We start from the raw sequence: 16518 nt of genomic DNA, 5'->3' as shown, positions 1-16518 counted from the left end.
GGATGTGATGATAAGGCAAGCAAGGGGTGTGGTTTGGTTGGGTTTGTGGTGGAGGGTGGCGGGGACGATGGTTTGTTGGATCCTCGCGAGAAGACAGATGCTGAGGTTGTTAACGTCGGAGACAGACTCACATTCACACGGACTGGGGTGTGAGAGAGCCCGATGAGATGGAGACCTTCATCCTTCTTCACCTGAATCTGATCGTGAGTCCAGTCCTAATTTATTATCTTACTATATATATATATATATATATATATATATATATATATTTTTTTTTTTGTTTTGTTTTGTTTTGAAAAGAAGCTGCATAGTCGAGTCCGGTAGGCTAAGCAAAACATCCTATTCACACACGGAGCCTGCGTAGATCAAGAAACATGCAATTCCGCTATTAACAGTGATATTTGTTGAATAGTTTTTAGGTAAAATGTGTTATCATTATCCGTTTTAATTGGAATATAAATATTATGTGTAATATTTGAGTTATAATATGGGCGGATGGGCCTGTATATCAGGGCGATGCGGTTGGAGGTACCCACTCCTCCCCCTCCTCCTCCCATCCTCCTTGTCTACATCAGCTCTGTGGGATCAATAAATGCAGAGCTAAATACTGTGCACAGGACGGGTTAAATTACACATGCTGATATGCTGTTTTTTTTGTTTTGTTTCAAGGCTTTGTTGGCTTTAATGGTCATTCCGACGAAAGGCCCAGTGTAAGCAAGCACTTGAGTGATTTATATTCCTCAGTGATGTGAAGGGCACTGTGGAGGAATATGAGCAATAGCCTTCGGTAAATGGGCTTTAAAAAGGCAGACTCGATGTTGTTCAGTGCTGCTGCTTGATTATTTCATGCTCCAGTTAAATTTGCGTTATGTTCAGTCATTGCTTTAGGTACGGTGGGGTGGGAGGTTAAACGACATTTCTTTTGATCTAGATCTTACTGCCTCTTGTCAGATGGATGGACTGGCACAGATGGAGGCACCCTGACTACTGTAAACTCATGAATATCAGTGCTCAGTAAAGCTGAACATAACTGATGAAGATGATGAGTGACAGATATTAAGCTATGAATTAACTGACAATTATTATCATGGGGGATCATTTAATGTGATATGTGTGTGGGTGGGTATTTGAATTTGAATAGACAGGACCAAGGAAATAGTACAACAGATGAAACAAGGTAAACATAAACCTTGCAGAAATCCTGCATACAAACAGAGTGGCACTTATGTACATTTTCAAGTGTTTGTTTAACTGATCAAGTCCAAATTATTGTGGCATCTTATTGACTCCAAAAAACCCTACTGTGTTGCTCAACAAAAGATGCAACATTATTTAAGGGTTGCAACTAGCAATTTTTTCATCATCAATGGGTCTGCAGATTATTTTCTTGATTAATCAATTAAGCATTTTGTCTATACAATGTCAGAGAAAAGACCATCAATTTCCCAAGGTAATATCTTCAAATGTCTTCTTTTGTCCGACCAACAGTCCAAAACCCAAAGATATTCAGTTTATGATCATAAAAGACTTTGAAAACAAGCATATATTCACATTTGACTGGAACCAGTGAATATTTGGCAGTTACTGATTAATTTTCTGTCAATTTGACTAATTGTTTCAGATCCTTTTTTTTTTTTTTTTTTTTACAGGACTACGTGTGAGACAGTGTGTGTGTTGCTGCTGTTTCCTCCCAGGACTTGGGCTGTGATAATTATAAAAGCCCAAAAGCAATTGAGTTTTAATGAATGATGGGTTTAACTTAAAAGACTTAGCCCAATGTGACAACATGTATAGAGCAAGAAAAAGAGCTGCATTTGCTAGTAGTCGTTATTCACTGTTTGTCTCCTTTGATGTTACAGGATCTTGGGAGTCAAGCCAAGATGTGACCGTCACAGCGCATCATAGTTTGGATCTCTCCATCTTCTACAGTACTTGTTTCTATAGCAACAGAAATATTAGAGTATCTGAAAAAGTCCCATTCCCACAATGCAGTCCTCTAGCTGCTCCTCTCAGCCTCCAAAGCCACGGCGCTTTGACGTCAGCAGACGGACGAATACCTTAGCTGGACCAAAGTCACATGGCCCTGGTTTTCAGAGGGAGGATAAAAACATGAACACGATCACCACGTCCTCCCCACGCCGAGCTGTTAAAGGCCCCACTGCACCTACCAGAACCAGGATGGGAGTGCAGCCTCGAGCACCAGTAAGCCAGTCCAGGTTTGGCTCACAAAAACAGAGTTCCACCATTCCCAAATCAGCTAAGCCCAAACCCAAGAGTGCCCGTGCATCGGCTGCAACCCAAATAGCACCAGCAGCTGCTCCTCCTCCGCTTCCCTCTGCTCTCCCTCTTGACCCGAATTGCAACGAGCCAAGCCTCCCGTGTCTGTGCTGCGACGGCCGCTCCCCACAGGACAACAACAGTATGTTTAACCATAACCACAACAACAACAACACCATCTCTCTCAGACAGCAACTGCAGCTACCGCCTCCTCCGGCCCCTTTGCCCCAGAGGCAGGATGGGATAGGGGCCAAGGAGCAGCCTGAGCCTCCCTCGCAAGCACAGGCCCAGCTGGAGCCCTCTGCCTGCCCTGCTGCAAGTCTGGAAAATGAAGGCAAGAATGCAGATGAAAGTGCCGATCTGGACAACAAGAAAAATGTAAAGGTAGAGGAAGAAGATGACGAGGAAGAGAGCAGTGGGGATATTGATATTGATGATGATGAAGAGGAGGCTGACAATGATGATGACGATGATGAAGATGATGACACCCTGGTCCCCTCGTGCTGTGACTGTCCCCCTTCCCTCCTGGAGCTCTCGCTCTCCTCCTCTACCTCCTCATCCTCCACTTCCATCAGCTCCTGCTCTGATCTGGAGTCTGACTGTGCAGATCAATCCGCCTCCATCTGCTCTTCCCATGACCAAGATAATCTATCTGTAGCTCTGTCCCCCAAAGACCATTCTCTTCCGCAAGCCCCTGAATGCCAGCCTCCTGCGTGTTCGCCCCCATCCCTTCCTCTAAGCCGCAATCCTTTCTCCTTAACATCACATTCCCCAATTCCCCCTTGCTCCCCAGATGAGGGCTACCCCTCTGCTCTGGACTCCCCTTCTCCTGACTACTTAGGAGTCAAAGATGATTCTGAGGTCACCAAACTAGGCTTGCTTGACTTTCTAGAATCAGTGGGGGAGTTTGGGAAAATGGAGCGCTTCAGCCAGGTGATCCAAGTGGCTCGTTGGGATCTGGAGGGAGAACAACACTGGGATGTTCTGAGGGATCGGCTAGATCACCTGGATCGCTTAGAGAAGGTAAACAGGGAAGTAAAACTGGCCTATATCGCCAGACTCCACGAGAAGGGATTTGATCTCGGAGATCTGGAAGAGCAGGATCTCTCAGATGTCATGGATGAAATGGGCAACATCGACATTCCCTTGAAGTTGTATAAAAGCCGAGGAGGAACAATGGGAGACTCTCAGGAGTTTTCAGATGCAGGTGTTGACCTCACTGCTCCATCAGATTGCGATGAACCTCTGGTTCCTGATTCCCTCGCCCCCTCTCCTGTTGAGCCGCCACCTAGACCCCCCAAACCTCCGGCACGTCATGCCAGTGTGAGCTCTGACCTCCACACCTACATTAATATCAGCAGGGAGACCACCTCCATGGCTGTCTCCACCTCTCCTACATGGTCTACTTTCTCCCCTAACTCCTCATCCCCCACATTCACCACTTTTAGGTGTGAGAAACCCCTACCTCCATCTCCACCATCCATTCCTCCTCTCCCCACCTCTAAACCGGTCCCTTACCTCTCCCTTTATACTACTCCTTCTCCACCGCCATCTAACCCCACCCCAACTCCTCCCATTCCCCCCCCCCGGAGGCGTCACCTCGCCAGGAAGGAAGCACAGCGGCTTGCTGCTCTTCAAGCCGAACAAGAAAAGACCCCACTTTCCCTTCCTCCGCCTACCACACGTCCCCCACCTCTGCCTCCTCCGCCAGTTATCTCAGTCTCCTCCTCATCTCCACCTGCCATACCACCCCCACCTGCCCTGCCTCCTCCACCCTCCTTCCATGCTCTGGATGTAGAGATTCGAAAGCTACTGATGCTTGCTGGATTGACCCAAGCTGAGCTCCTCAAACTCAGCCCAGAGCTTGGTGTTTGTGTTGGAGGGTTAGAGGATGAGGGTGATAATGTTATCTCGTCCAGGTCTGTGGAGCCACCTGAGTTCAGACTAAAAGAGAGGGAGGAGGAGAAGGAATGTGACACCGGGTTAATGGCCAGAGATGGATGGAGCAGCAGAGGCAAGTTGGATGCAGATCGAAGAGTAGATATAGCTGAAGGCAAAGACACACAAAGAACCACCTCGTTCACTGAGATGGCAAGGAGAAGGAAGAGGAACGGTGGGGTAACCTCTGAGCCTTACTACAGCACTGGTCTTAGCAGTACCCATGAAACTAAAGCAAAACATATGAGCTTTGAGTCTTTCCGGTATTCTGCTGAGTTACCAGATTCACCTCCCCCTCCTCCTCCTCCTCGTCCCTTACCCCCAATCCCCCCATCTTTACCATCCATCAAAGTCAGCACTCTCCCTGCCAACTCTGCACAACCTGAGCGATTTGATTGGCTCATAGCATTTACACCTGATTGTGAAGCCCCACCACAGCCTCCACCCCTGGAAATGAGAAAATCTCATATGGAAACTCAAAAGAAGCTCAGTTCGTCAATGTCATCTCCAGGGATAGCTCCAAAGGTCACAACATTTAAAGAGATGCGTTTCCGAAACAAGAGCGCCTCCCCCCAAACAAAGGTGATCATTGACCCAGAGCCTGATCCAACAATTATTACTCCAGATCCAGATATACTGTACAACCTGAGGTGGAGAAGAGAGAAGGAGGGCAGCGATGGCAACCAATGGGAGTACACCTCTCAGGCTCAGGCCTTCTTCATGCAGCCACCACCAGCCCTCACTTCAATGGCTGCTCTGAAGGAAATGCTCCAGAGAGCAGACAAGGAGGGTGGACAACCAGAGCTGTGCCCATCACAGAAGATTGGCTGCTCAGTCAGTGACAGCAGCCTATGGACAATGGGCAGAGAGTGGGAGTGTGAAGAAGTTAAGAAGGAGGAAAAGGAAGGGAAAGAAGAAGAAGAGGTGGAGGTGAGAGGTCGAGCTGATGGAGAAAGGACTTTTGAATCAAGAACTACAGGTGAGTATGGATTTCCATGATGAAGCTAATGATAATAAAGGAGGCAGCTGAATTTGATGACATAGGGGAAGGGATCTGTGTGCATGTATGTGCATTTTTGTGTGTGTATGGGTGTAAATAAACACATCAAAGTACCTCAGTGTATTTTGGACGACAAAGTGAATCTGGAATGGGCAGATGATGGAGAGAAACAGATGAGGAAAAGACAGACTAACAATCAGCTTGTTCACTTTCTCAGTGATGCACAAATAATATCCTTGGACAGTACCATAGAAAGAAACAGAAAACCAAGGGAGGTGAAAATGTTGACTCACTTATGGAAATGATATACAGTATGGAACGAGAGCGAAGAGATGGAGGCCGAACATGAGTCACAGAAAGGGATGATGCGTGATGTGATGGATAAATGATGACAGGGGATAAACAGAGGGTGATTTCACAGACGAGGGAAGCGAACAAGACAGTGGAAGCTGGAAAGGGAACATGAGCAACAGTAAGAGATGGAGGGATAAAGACAGTGAAGGGAGTAAAGGTAATATGAGGAGAAAGTGGAGGTTGGAAACTTTCCAGCCAGTTTTTCCTGCACTGGTTATCAAAGTGTGATGTCATCACTGCCTTATTCAATTATTCATCCACTCTTCAGACCAAGGGGAGGGGGATAATGGAGTGCCCACGGAGCTCACTACCTTTCTCTTCCTTCTTTCTACCACTAACTCTCAGCTTGACTCTCTTCTACTTTCTCTTTTCTTTCTATCTTTGTGTTTAAAATCCTTTCCTGTTCCTGTTCCTCTTTCTCTTTCTCTGCCTCTTTGCTGCTTTTAAATCCCATCAACTTGGGTTGTTTATAGGATTTTCTCTTGTTGTCCATCCTGTCTCTCCTCTGCCACCACCGCCACCCCCCACCCTTGCTCCCTAGAGTGGCACAGATAGCTATGATCAAGTTACTTATCTCATACAGTGCTGCAGTAGGCTACATAGACACTAAGGATTTGATTTAATTTAAATTGCTCACATTCTTTCATTGCCAATTGGCTGCTAATTTTATTAGTAAAAGTAGTTATCTGATTGATGTATAATTACTTTGGCATTATTTAATAATTTTACCATTGCTTTCTGATGAGAAAAGTAAAATGAATTACTAATTAGTTATGTGCTGCTGAATTTTCTCCAAAATCACTGCAACAAGCTGGGGGGGCGACAAGCCAGAAATATGTGTGTACACCTTTAAGAGTCCAAGGGGTGGATCTTAGTACATGAACCAATTGCGGAGAGCCAGTGTTAGGAAAAATAGGAAGTATCATGTGTTGGTTACAGTTCAAAGACAGCTCAAGTCTAACCAAGGTATGGTTGCTTTCTAGTTCATTTTGTAGCCCACAGCCTAGCAGTCTGTCACAGGTAATTCAGTGCACTGAAAATTGTGTTGCCACAGTCTCTGAATCTTCACAGAGATTGAGCTGGTGATTGAGCAGGAACGCACAGAACTCTGCTATCTGTTGACTGACTCAGCATTACACTGTATGCTGTCCTGGTGGAGAAGGGAGGGGTGGTCGGGAAGGAGCTAGAGAGAGGTAGAAAACAAAGGCAGTGAAGAGAACGAGAGGGAGAGAGAAGGTGATCCAGAGGTGATGATGGCACGCACTGCAGTAAAGTACAAAACAGTTGGACTGTACTGTCTTATACTTAATATTCATAACTCTCAATACAAGTATGAAATGAAACTGAAACCAGATGCGGTACAGAAAACTTGGATCCTAATATGATGAATCTTTGCGAGGCGGTGGCATTTTAATTATGGTGTCATTGGTGAATGAGTGGCTGATTGACAGATTAAGTATTTCTACTGTGCAGCTGTGAGACTGCTTAACAGTTATTCCTTTATGGCCACGGTATCATTTCCTGTTGTGTCAAACCCTCTTAAATGAAAGACTGTGGTTATTGCTCTTCATAAATCAACTCCATTGACTCTCATGCACTGTCAATGTGTAACTTTCAATCAACTGTTATACTTGTTTAAATACTGCATAACTGCATGATGTTACATGATGACGATTTCTGCTGGAATACACTCATGAATGTGCATTTTTCTCTCAACAGACACTAACATTTTCTGCATCTCTCTCTCCTTCCCATTTCTTTTCCACATTTTATTTACTTTAATCTTCCTTGTTTTTCTCACCTGTCCATCCCATTCTATTTGTTTCCATTGTTTGTCCATGGCTCTGCTTTGCTCCCTCATATCACTTTGCTTGTGCGCCTGCCCTCTCCATCCTGACTCCTGCACCTTACAATTTTTGGCCTTTTTACCCATTCCAATAAGCAGTTTCCTCCCCCCCACTGTCCCTCGCCCAGTCCTCCCAACCCTATTTCCTCCACACTGCCTTCCCTTCCTATCGCCCAGGCGACTGTAACTCCCAGCCCTTTGCAGATCCCAGGCCCCTCAGCCATGTAGGCAGGGAATCCACAGACAAACACTGCAACACACAGTGGGCCCCTACTGCCAGCTCAGCTTCTATCCAAAGAGATGATTCCAGCACTGATTTAAGATCTGGGTTTAACTATGAATCCCTGGCTGAACTTGATGTAGACTCTCCTTGTGATTATGGGAATATCTTTAACACACACAGGGCCTTTGCATCTGACTCCATCTGCAATTTAGACTCTCTCTACTGCAGTGCCTCAGAGAAGCAGACCAACACACACACTAAGTCAGACACACCTGTTAGTGGCACCACAGAGGCTCCAGGCTGCACCACCCCATACAAGAACATTGATGTGATGATGACGTATTCAAACAGTATCAGTGCTATGGATTCGCTGTATTCTGAAAAGCGTACACATTCACACACAGACCACAACAGCAACAAGGCCAGGACATCTAAAGACCTTCCTCCTCTCCCCACATATTACCTATACCACCCTAAAAACTGCCCTCTGCACAGGGGTGCCCCTCCTCGCCTCTCCCCTATCGGAGCCCTCTCCCCTCCCCAGCGCTCCGGAGCGCCCCCTCCAGGCACAGCAGGCTCCTGCCTCAGCTCCCCGCTTTTTCCCCGCTCTCACACCTTGCCTGCCCTCGCTGCTCCCCTCTACTATCCAAACCTCTACCCTCCCACACCGCCCAGGCCGCCCCCCCTCCCCCCAAAACTCTACCAGGCGCCTCCGCAGTCACACGTGGCGAGTAAGATTTCTCTCTCTCTTCTCTCTCCCTACATCTTACACTTTCTCTCTTTGTCTGACATCTTGCTTGCATGCATATCTGTCTGTCTTTGTTACTGTCTTTTTCTGTCTTTGTTCGCTGCTCTGGATATGGTGGCCCTCACACTTTTGTCACTTTTCTAACCCGGGGGATTTGCAGATTTGAAGGAACTGGGTAGCTGTTTTATGTATCAGAAGCCAGCTCCCTGCAGGTCATCTGATACATCTTATCTACACTGTCCTTTCAAATCTGCAAAGGGCCCTCAGAAGAGTAACATCTGTTCCTGTCAGAGGGTGTCTAGAGTCACTCTCATCACTCTCTTTGTCTTCCTCTATCTGTCTGTCTTTGTGTCGGCCTTGTCTGGTCTGTCTCCCTGTTGTTTTTGTTTTCTTTTTGTTTTTGCACGTTGTGTTGAATTGAACATATACATTTCATGCCAAGCACAACCAAAGTAGCGTGTTGATGATGTTTGTAATGTAAAGAATTTTTATTTAAGTTAACGATTTTTTTATCTTTGTGTGTTTGTACATTTAGGGCAATTTCAAAGTACTTAAGGTCTACTGCATCCTCATTATAAGAATGTCTATATTTATATAACTAGTTTATATAAATCCATTTATATAAACATCACACTGTACACAACACCTGCCCTTTTTACATGTGTGTAATTGTATCTGACCTGACTGATTTGGTAGCTTTGTGTGCTTATGCTTATATTAAGTATGTACTGTATGAGTGTTTGTATGAGCGTATATGTGCGTTTGAGTGTGAGTCAAGATTAATGCATGGGATGATCCTGTTTATCCCTGATGCATACATAAAGTTGTCTTCACAGATCCAGATGTTGAAAGCTCACCACAGTAAACCAATATTTACACGATGTCCTCACACACTGTTTGTTGTTAGTAGTACCATCTGCTTCTATCTGCCTACTCCAATGCTTCTCATTGCTTAATTGCTCCTGCTAATAACAGAAATATTTTAGTTATGGTCTGTCTGTGGTGATTCATTTTACTTCTGTTAAATTTGTATTTTTTATACTTGCGCAGTAAGTAATTGCTCTTTTACTGTCACTGTCAGCTGTTCGCAGTGTTTCATTCGCTGGCTCTGTACAGAGGACAGAGACATCCTGGATGGGCGAAGATGTAAAGCATCCAATGAGAGGTCTGGGCCTGTCCTCTCTGTGCCTGCAGGAAAAAAAAGGTGTGCGTCTCACCTGTGTGTGTGTTTAATTGTCCAGATGTGTGTCTTTGTCCCTGATGTCTGTAGCTCTTACAGTTTAACTGTAGACAATTGTTCTTCCCTCCAGCTCTAGTCAGTGCGGTCAGTGTGGCAGTGGAAGCCATCTTGGCCCAGTTCAGCTCTTCTCGGACTGTAGTTCAGAAGGTCAGTCATTGCTGAATTTACATCACTAGTGGGAGTTTAAATAAGAGAATTAAGACGTTGCGTTTTTGTTTGTTTCACTATGTGTTTTGTCTCACTCTTGATAACGAATCTTTGTATCGAGAAACAAAATATCATATTGTATTGAAGTTATTGTTTATCTATGAAAATGCTTTCCCTCCCTCCTTCTTGTTTTGACTCTACATGTTTGTCCGTCTCTCCTCAGTCTCTCTCAGTTAACAAGGTACTCGAATATCTTTAGATAACCCAATCTTGTAGTCTTAAGAATTTCTTTGTAAACTAACTCCAAAAATCTCTCTCTCATCACATCATACCGACCCTCATTGCCCTGTTTCTCTCAAACCCCCATTTATGTGTCCCATTTTCCTTCCCTCCCTCTCTCTTGAGTCATCCTTTCTGATCTATTCCCCTGTCTCTCCCTATCACTGCACATCTTCTTCCTCACTCTATCCCATTTTCCTCTCCTCTCTGCTCCTCTCCTCTCAGGCCTTATCAGGAGACAGCACTATAAATCCATCTCTGGGCCGCCTGGTGCTGCAGTGCCTCTGCCCTGCCCTGCACAGCTTGCTGACCGATGGCTTGAAACCCCATCAGAGTGACCTGATTGCAGGCAGGAGGCCAAATTCCTCCTGGGGTCTGGTCCAGGCCTCAACCAGGCCAGGTAGCACACCAAGGATTGTAGGAAAATTAGCATTTATAGACTTGGATATTAAGGATTTCACATTAGGCTATTATTCCTGTGGGTTTTTTTCCCTGGATGATAATGATAAACCTTGGATTTCGTCTGTCTCTCATTTTCCCACACATCAGTCAATACTTGTTGATTTTAGTGTCTAAAATGCTGAATAAAACGAACAACAGGATGCAGATATCGATTGGCCTATGAGTGCCAAGTTTCACTGCAATCTTTTCACTCACCTCTTTAAGTTCCTCTGTTGATCCCTTTCTCTCTCTCCCTCTCTTTGTATGTATTTTCTCGTCTTCCTCTGAACCCATTTTTCAAGGTCCAAAAACACAGGCCTTGTTCAATCTACAAGTTCGAGTTGGAGAGCTGTCACAGCTCAGACAGAACAAACACAGGTTCAACGCATTCCTCCTTGGCCTACTGAAGTAAGTAATCCTCTCTGGTAGCATGAAAAGTGCTCAAATTAGTAGTTAAAAAATAACATTAGATTTTTATACTCTTTTGATTTCCCTGCACATGTCCTCTTTGTATTCTCAGTTTTCCTCTTCTCTTTATTTTTTCTTCTAGTACCAAGCTTCTTGACATCTGGCTGTCTCACCTTCAGTCCTGCAGTGGTAAGTTTCCTTCACTTCCATCTCACCTCATTCTTGTGGGCATGCGTGTACGTAACAGTAATCTCTCTTCCTCTCAGATGTGCTGGAGACATATTACCGTCCCACTTCCTTTATGCGTCTGTCGCTGACCACCTGCCAGCCTCTGTTTGAGGAGCTGCTCCTTGTGTTGCAGCCTCTCAGCCTGCTGACCTTCAACCTCGACCTGCTCTTCCAGCACCACCATTTAGAGCCAGAAAGTCACAGTCCAGAGATCCCAAGTCCACCTTGTCAGGATGCAGGATGCCAGCTTTCAACAGAGGGGTCCCAATCCAAAATCACAGGCTGCAGATATATTGAAAGCCTGTCAGAAGTAGACTTTGGAAGCCCAGAACATCAGGCAGCCAAAGAGAAATCGTCACCATCGACTAATCCAAAGAACGGAGAATCAGGGGAGTCAACTCATAGCAGTGCTGCACCCATAAAGGCTTCGGTCACTCTCGGGCAGACAAGTCCTCAACTGTTGTGGGTGCAGGAGAAGGAAATTGGAGACTTACCTCCTCCTGATGTTGAGGAGGACAGCCTTGCTCAGCAGGCAGGACAGGTACTCACCTTTGTGTGTGTCTGTTCAATGTTTGTAGTCATATATGTTTGTGTAATCGTGCAGGGCTGACTTTTTCTTTTTTTTATCATAGGTCATTCAGCAGGGATGGGGGGCTGTGATGCGCTGGGGAGGCAGACTGAGCCAGAACCTGGCTGAGCTGAACCTGAAAAAGGAGGAGATGAAAACGGATCTGCCGGATCTCCAGGCCCAGGCAGGGAGTGACTTTGTTCCGGTCAGCAGTAGTGCTCAGGTTCCCTGGGGTCTGGGGCGGCTCTTTGGAGCCTCTAAAAGCCCCAATAGACCACCAGGTCACACACCCCCAACCAGGTTAGCCAATAAATTTAACACAAATACTGATTAGTACATCTTTAGCTAGAGAGAAAGTAATGAATTAGTGAATTCAACCACTGTTGAAACTTTAAAGTCAGTGTTGTGAAATTGTTTTCTGCATGAATAAACTGCATGAATGGTAACTTTCTGGGATTCTTCTCTACCCATCTTTCCCACACTGTCTCTCTGTTTTTCTATTCCTCTCATCCTCTTTCGGTCTGTCTCTGCAGGCGTCCCTCTCAGTGGCTGGCTCCTGGTGTCACTGCACTGACCCGAATGGTGAGCAGCAGCTCCACCCCGATAATAAGGAGGGAGGGAGAAAGTGAGCCAGAGTCAGAGAAAGAGGTTGATGCACTGGAGATGAAAGACAAGCCCAGACCACTCAGGTACAACAGACACAAAGTGATGGTGATGGTTATGGAGGGTGGATTTTTGCATTTTTGTTGGCTGAGACACAATGAAATTGGGTGGGGAGTGATAGATAAATCTGTCTTTTTATTATTACACAGTTGATATCTCACACCACTGATTCAGTTTTGATTAAACATCAAGGGATTGAACAACTTGGCACTTTTTACAAGCTTTAAAAATAATTCCTAAAGAGTCTATTATTAAAAATATGACAAACTTTATTGAATCAAACCTCAGACAACAGTCACCCAATTTTGACAAAACCATGTGGTGGCTATATAATTTAAGATCAAAAGTTAAGATTGACACCGTAAATTTGATTGATTAGGAAATTTGATGTTTTGAATGCCTCCTTTTAGTTTTTAGTTTAGTTGTATACAAAAAAGTACACAATAGTACACAATACTTCTGCCCCCTGAAACCCAATTTAGTTTGGCTGGACACGATGAACAACCTAACTTACATGAGCCCATGTGTACTACAGGGAGAGGTGTCATGTACTTGTTCAAGGATTGCTTTCCAACTCTCATTCAAAAGTGGAGTGCCCAGATCTTGTTCTCATTGCGCCTTTTAATATGTCCATAGATTGGGGGTTTAGCTCACCAATTTATTCATAAATTTGGGAAATCATACTCTTAGTTTCTGTATAGACAACTAATTTTCACTCTAATTAGATATAAATTGAGAGTAATGTCACATTTTGGGCCTTTATGTTCTGGCATATAGAAACATTAATTAACATTATTTGACCTGATAATATTATAATGTCAAAATTTCAAACTTTGAAGGACTATAATTTAAAAAAAGAAAAAAATACCCCTTTATCCATGGCTAGGGTGTGGCATAAAAAATCCAATTTAAGATGGATGGTTAAAAATAAAAACACTTAATAAATATATGAGCTAATACATTCTTAAAATACACTATTGGTACACTTGCGTTCCTCAGGGTGTCTTGTTGTGTTTTTTCCATTTTTAAAATGACTTCTATCCCCGCCTCCAAGAGCACCAGTGGGTGTAGGGGACACCAGAAACCCGCCTGTTATCATTTTTGTCTTTTGAAAGACTGTAATTGGTGACTCACCAGTCTGACTTTGAGCGATCCTGCTTTGTGACTCATCCAAGATTCGGCTCCATCATATGTTGGAGATGACGTTATTGTTTGTGATTGGTGTGTATGTAGACCATTTTGGCTGCGAATGTCTCTGCTGTCTGTCCTCAGGTCAGTACGAACGCTGTGTGACCACACTGGAGCAGGTTCGGAGCTTAGCTTCTGCAAAGGCGAGGAACTCGTGGTGTTAGGAGGAGTCGATCAAGACTGGATTCGCTGTCGTCAGGGAGACAAAGAGGGCCTTGTACCTATTGGCTACACCTCCCTCATCATGTGACTTCGGCACCATAACTGCTGCACCCAATCAATAAAAAAAGCAAAATAAAATATATATATTTCAGGCGAGTATTGAGAGGTTATGGAGAGGCTCCACTACTCTAAAAGGGATATTTCACGCTTGCTCGGTTAGAGTTTGAGTTGAGTGCATAACACCATCTGTTCTGCTTTAAGTGCATCAGGCGCAGTCTGCTTTATGAACATATGGGAGTTTTTTTCCCCATCACAATCCATCCAGTTTGGTAGCATTAAACTAATGGATTTTAACAATTTTAACAGCAGGAATGCAGCAGATGGTGTGAAATAATGACTCAAGTCAAATTTAGATAATTTCATACTGAAAATCCTTTGATCTTGGAGTGAAGTATCCCTTTAAATGTCCTTTTCTCAATTTCTGCCTTCCTTGTCAGCCACTGATCTGAAAATGATCACAGAGGAAATTCTGTGCAATCAACCACTAGCAGATTGAAGTGCGTTCAGAATAGAGGCTGCCTATTATAAGGAGGCGACAGTCAACAGCCTGGTAGTAGCCACGTTAATATCTCTAGACGTCAGCTGTAGAGAGTCGCGGCTTGCAGGTTGTCGAGTGGAGAAAGGATGTTTGAGTACTGGGCCGTAGCTCCTGTTGCATACTGCGTAGTAATGTAGTGAATTGTAGCTGTGTAGATCTGTGTTCTATTGACCTTTCACTCCTATTGACCTCTCACCTTTATCGCCTGATTCATGTGTGTTTGACATGTTTCTGCTACTATATTTGACTGTATAAATATACATAAAAAAAAATATATATATAGGTATATACATTGAGATTGATATTACTAAGATAGATAGAAAGATAGATGAACAAGAGAAAGCAGATAGTAAATCACAAGCAGCAGCTTAATACTGTGGCCACAGTGAGGAAGTGGATGATTAAAATTCAATGAATTAATTCTTTATCTTTACATCTGCAACTTTACACACACATTAAGTGGTTGTCATACATGCAAAAAAAAGGTATTTGTGTTTGTTTTAAGTATGAAATCCAGTATCTTCCCTCCTGTGTGCTTTATGTATTGCCATTCTGACATCATATTCATAAAATGATTAGATTTAGCCTCATACCTTAAACACTGTATGCATTGTAATGTGCCATGAATGCTTTGAATGAATGCCAGAAAATATCTATCTATCCCACACAGTTATAGAAGATAATATCAGACAACAGCAACCTGTAGCTTATCTCTTTACTTGTCCAGAACCTCAAGGGGCCAACATGCGTTGGAATAAACACCTTGCAAAACTATGCTCAGCTTTTGTTCAACACTATCTGACGTTAAATTTAATGCAGTGAGAAAATCCCAGATGTATGTAATTCATAAAAGCTACTGTAAAGTCTGTAGGTTTGGTGGCTGGTCTTCACCTTGTACCTCAGCTTTTGTATTTATCTTAACCCTTCCTGCCATGTTTGCTTATCATAATCATTGATATTAATGATAGTGGTAGTGGTGGAAGTGATATATTGATTCTTAATGTTGCTCATATGAAACACATTGCTTTGTGTCATATTTATTAGTTATTCTCTAGATTCTGTATTGATGACTATGCATATGGTTAAATGTACAGCTGAAAGCCTTTTTGTTTGTTTTAAAGTCATTGTTTTGATTTGATGTTCTCATGCAAGATGACACCTAAAGCGTAAAACAATAGCTTCAATAGTTAACGTTCATATAAAAGAGCCTGATTTTAACCGGTCAGGACAGGCTGACACTAAAGGACCTCTATTTAATTCAGCAGGAAAGTTTCATTGCTATTGATTGATCAGGGAAAGCTCAGTTCTTCAAAGTTTCCTTATGTTATTGTGTCAATGCCATGTAGCATGACATTACTGTCACTATGGCAACTGTGCATTAGCATTAAGTAAAACCAGTGTTCATAATGCCATCAAATGGATAATAAGAAGAAATAAAAAATGTCTAGATAAAGATAAAATATCAGTTGGCACATTAAATTGTGTTAGTAATTATTTGTTTAGTTTGTTTTTGTAATTTTTTTTTCAAATGTGAGGTTATAGTCCAAATGCATTTGTTTGAAAGCTGTTAATTTATTGGATGTACTATTTATTGATCTTGAGGTTTCTGAAAGGAATTGCTCTATCTGACCCATCTAGTGTCTCTTTATCTATCTGGGTTCATTATGTATGTGTGTATGTGTGTGTGAGCGTGCACATGGCAGCGTATGTGGCAGTAAAGGCAGAGATGAGTGTGAGCACATCTGTGTGTCTGCACGTCCTGCACTTTCACTTATGTATGTGTGTGTGTGTGTGTGTGTGTCTGTAACAATGAGTTCTGTACCTGCTCCTCCTCCTCTCTTTCTCTCTCTGGTGTCATGTAGCCTGTAGACTTCCCCCCGTGTCCTACTATTGCATATAGTTCAGTGCCCCTCTAGAGTCAGTCACTATCCACCTCCTGCATGTGCTTGTTTGTAAATACACCAAATAAAATGATCAGTATAAACCAAACCTGTGCAGCTGTTTAAGACATATTTTTGCACATATGTTCATGTAAACAGCCTTATTAATCAGAGTTTACATATTCAGCCATCATGGACAAATGTAGGGGATATCTCACTCAGAAAATGTTAACAACATAAATTACATGTATTTATTGCTATCTGAAATGTGACAGGAAACTACCTACATGTGTCAAGATTGCAAAGGAAGTGAAGACTGAGACTGAGCCT

General features: G+C 43.5%; 1 protein-coding gene across 3 annotated transcripts; it reads left to right on the top strand.

Moving 5' to 3' along the window:
- Positions 1 to 66: 66 nt before the first annotated feature.
- Positions 67 to 16297, top strand: rusc1 (RUN and SH3 domain containing 1). 3 transcript variants are annotated; one of them, XM_044209249.1, is made up of 13 exons: positions 67 to 203; positions 1860 to 5194; positions 7515 to 8369; positions 9468 to 9590; positions 9697 to 9773; positions 9997 to 10014; positions 10278 to 10452; positions 10796 to 10901; positions 11044 to 11090; positions 11168 to 11670; positions 11762 to 11997; positions 12231 to 12386; positions 13633 to 16297. In XM_044209249.1, exons 2-13 carry the CDS (start codon positions 1987 to 1989, stop codon positions 13796 to 13798), a joined length of 5670 nt encoding a protein of 1889 aa, XP_044065184.1. In that variant the 5' UTR covers positions 67 to 203; positions 1860 to 1986; the 3' UTR covers positions 13799 to 16297. The 3 variants fall into 3 exon arrangements, with proteins under 3 accessions (XP_044065184.1, XP_044065186.1, XP_044065185.1); XM_044209251.1 differs by lacking the exon at positions 7515 to 8369; XM_044209250.1 differs by lacking the exon at positions 9997 to 10014.
- Positions 16298 to 16518: the final 221 nt, after the last annotated feature.

Source organism: Siniperca chuatsi, linkage group LG9, assembly GCF_020085105.1.
Source record: "Siniperca chuatsi isolate FFG_IHB_CAS linkage group LG9, ASM2008510v1, whole genome shotgun sequence".
Taxonomy (NCBI): Eukaryota; Metazoa; Chordata; class Actinopteri; order Centrarchiformes; family Sinipercidae; genus Siniperca; species Siniperca chuatsi.
Note: the sequence above shows the minus strand (reverse complement) of the source record. Positions and strands in the feature narration are given on the sequence as shown.

Excerpts from the sequence above, each read along its gene's own strand:
- rusc1 (XM_044209249.1), top strand. The coding sequence starts at position 1,987 with ATGCAGTCCTCTAGCTGCTCCTCTCAGCCTCCAAAGCCACGGCGCTTT. Across the intron at positions 10,453-10,795 it reads CCAGGCCTCAACCAGGCCAG|GTCCAAAAACACAGGCCTTG; the intron begins GTAGCACACCAA and ends CCATTTTTCAAG. Across the intron at positions 11,671-11,761 it reads TTGCTCAGCAGGCAGGACAG|GTCATTCAGCAGGGATGGGG; the intron begins GTACTCACCTTT and ends TTTTTATCATAG.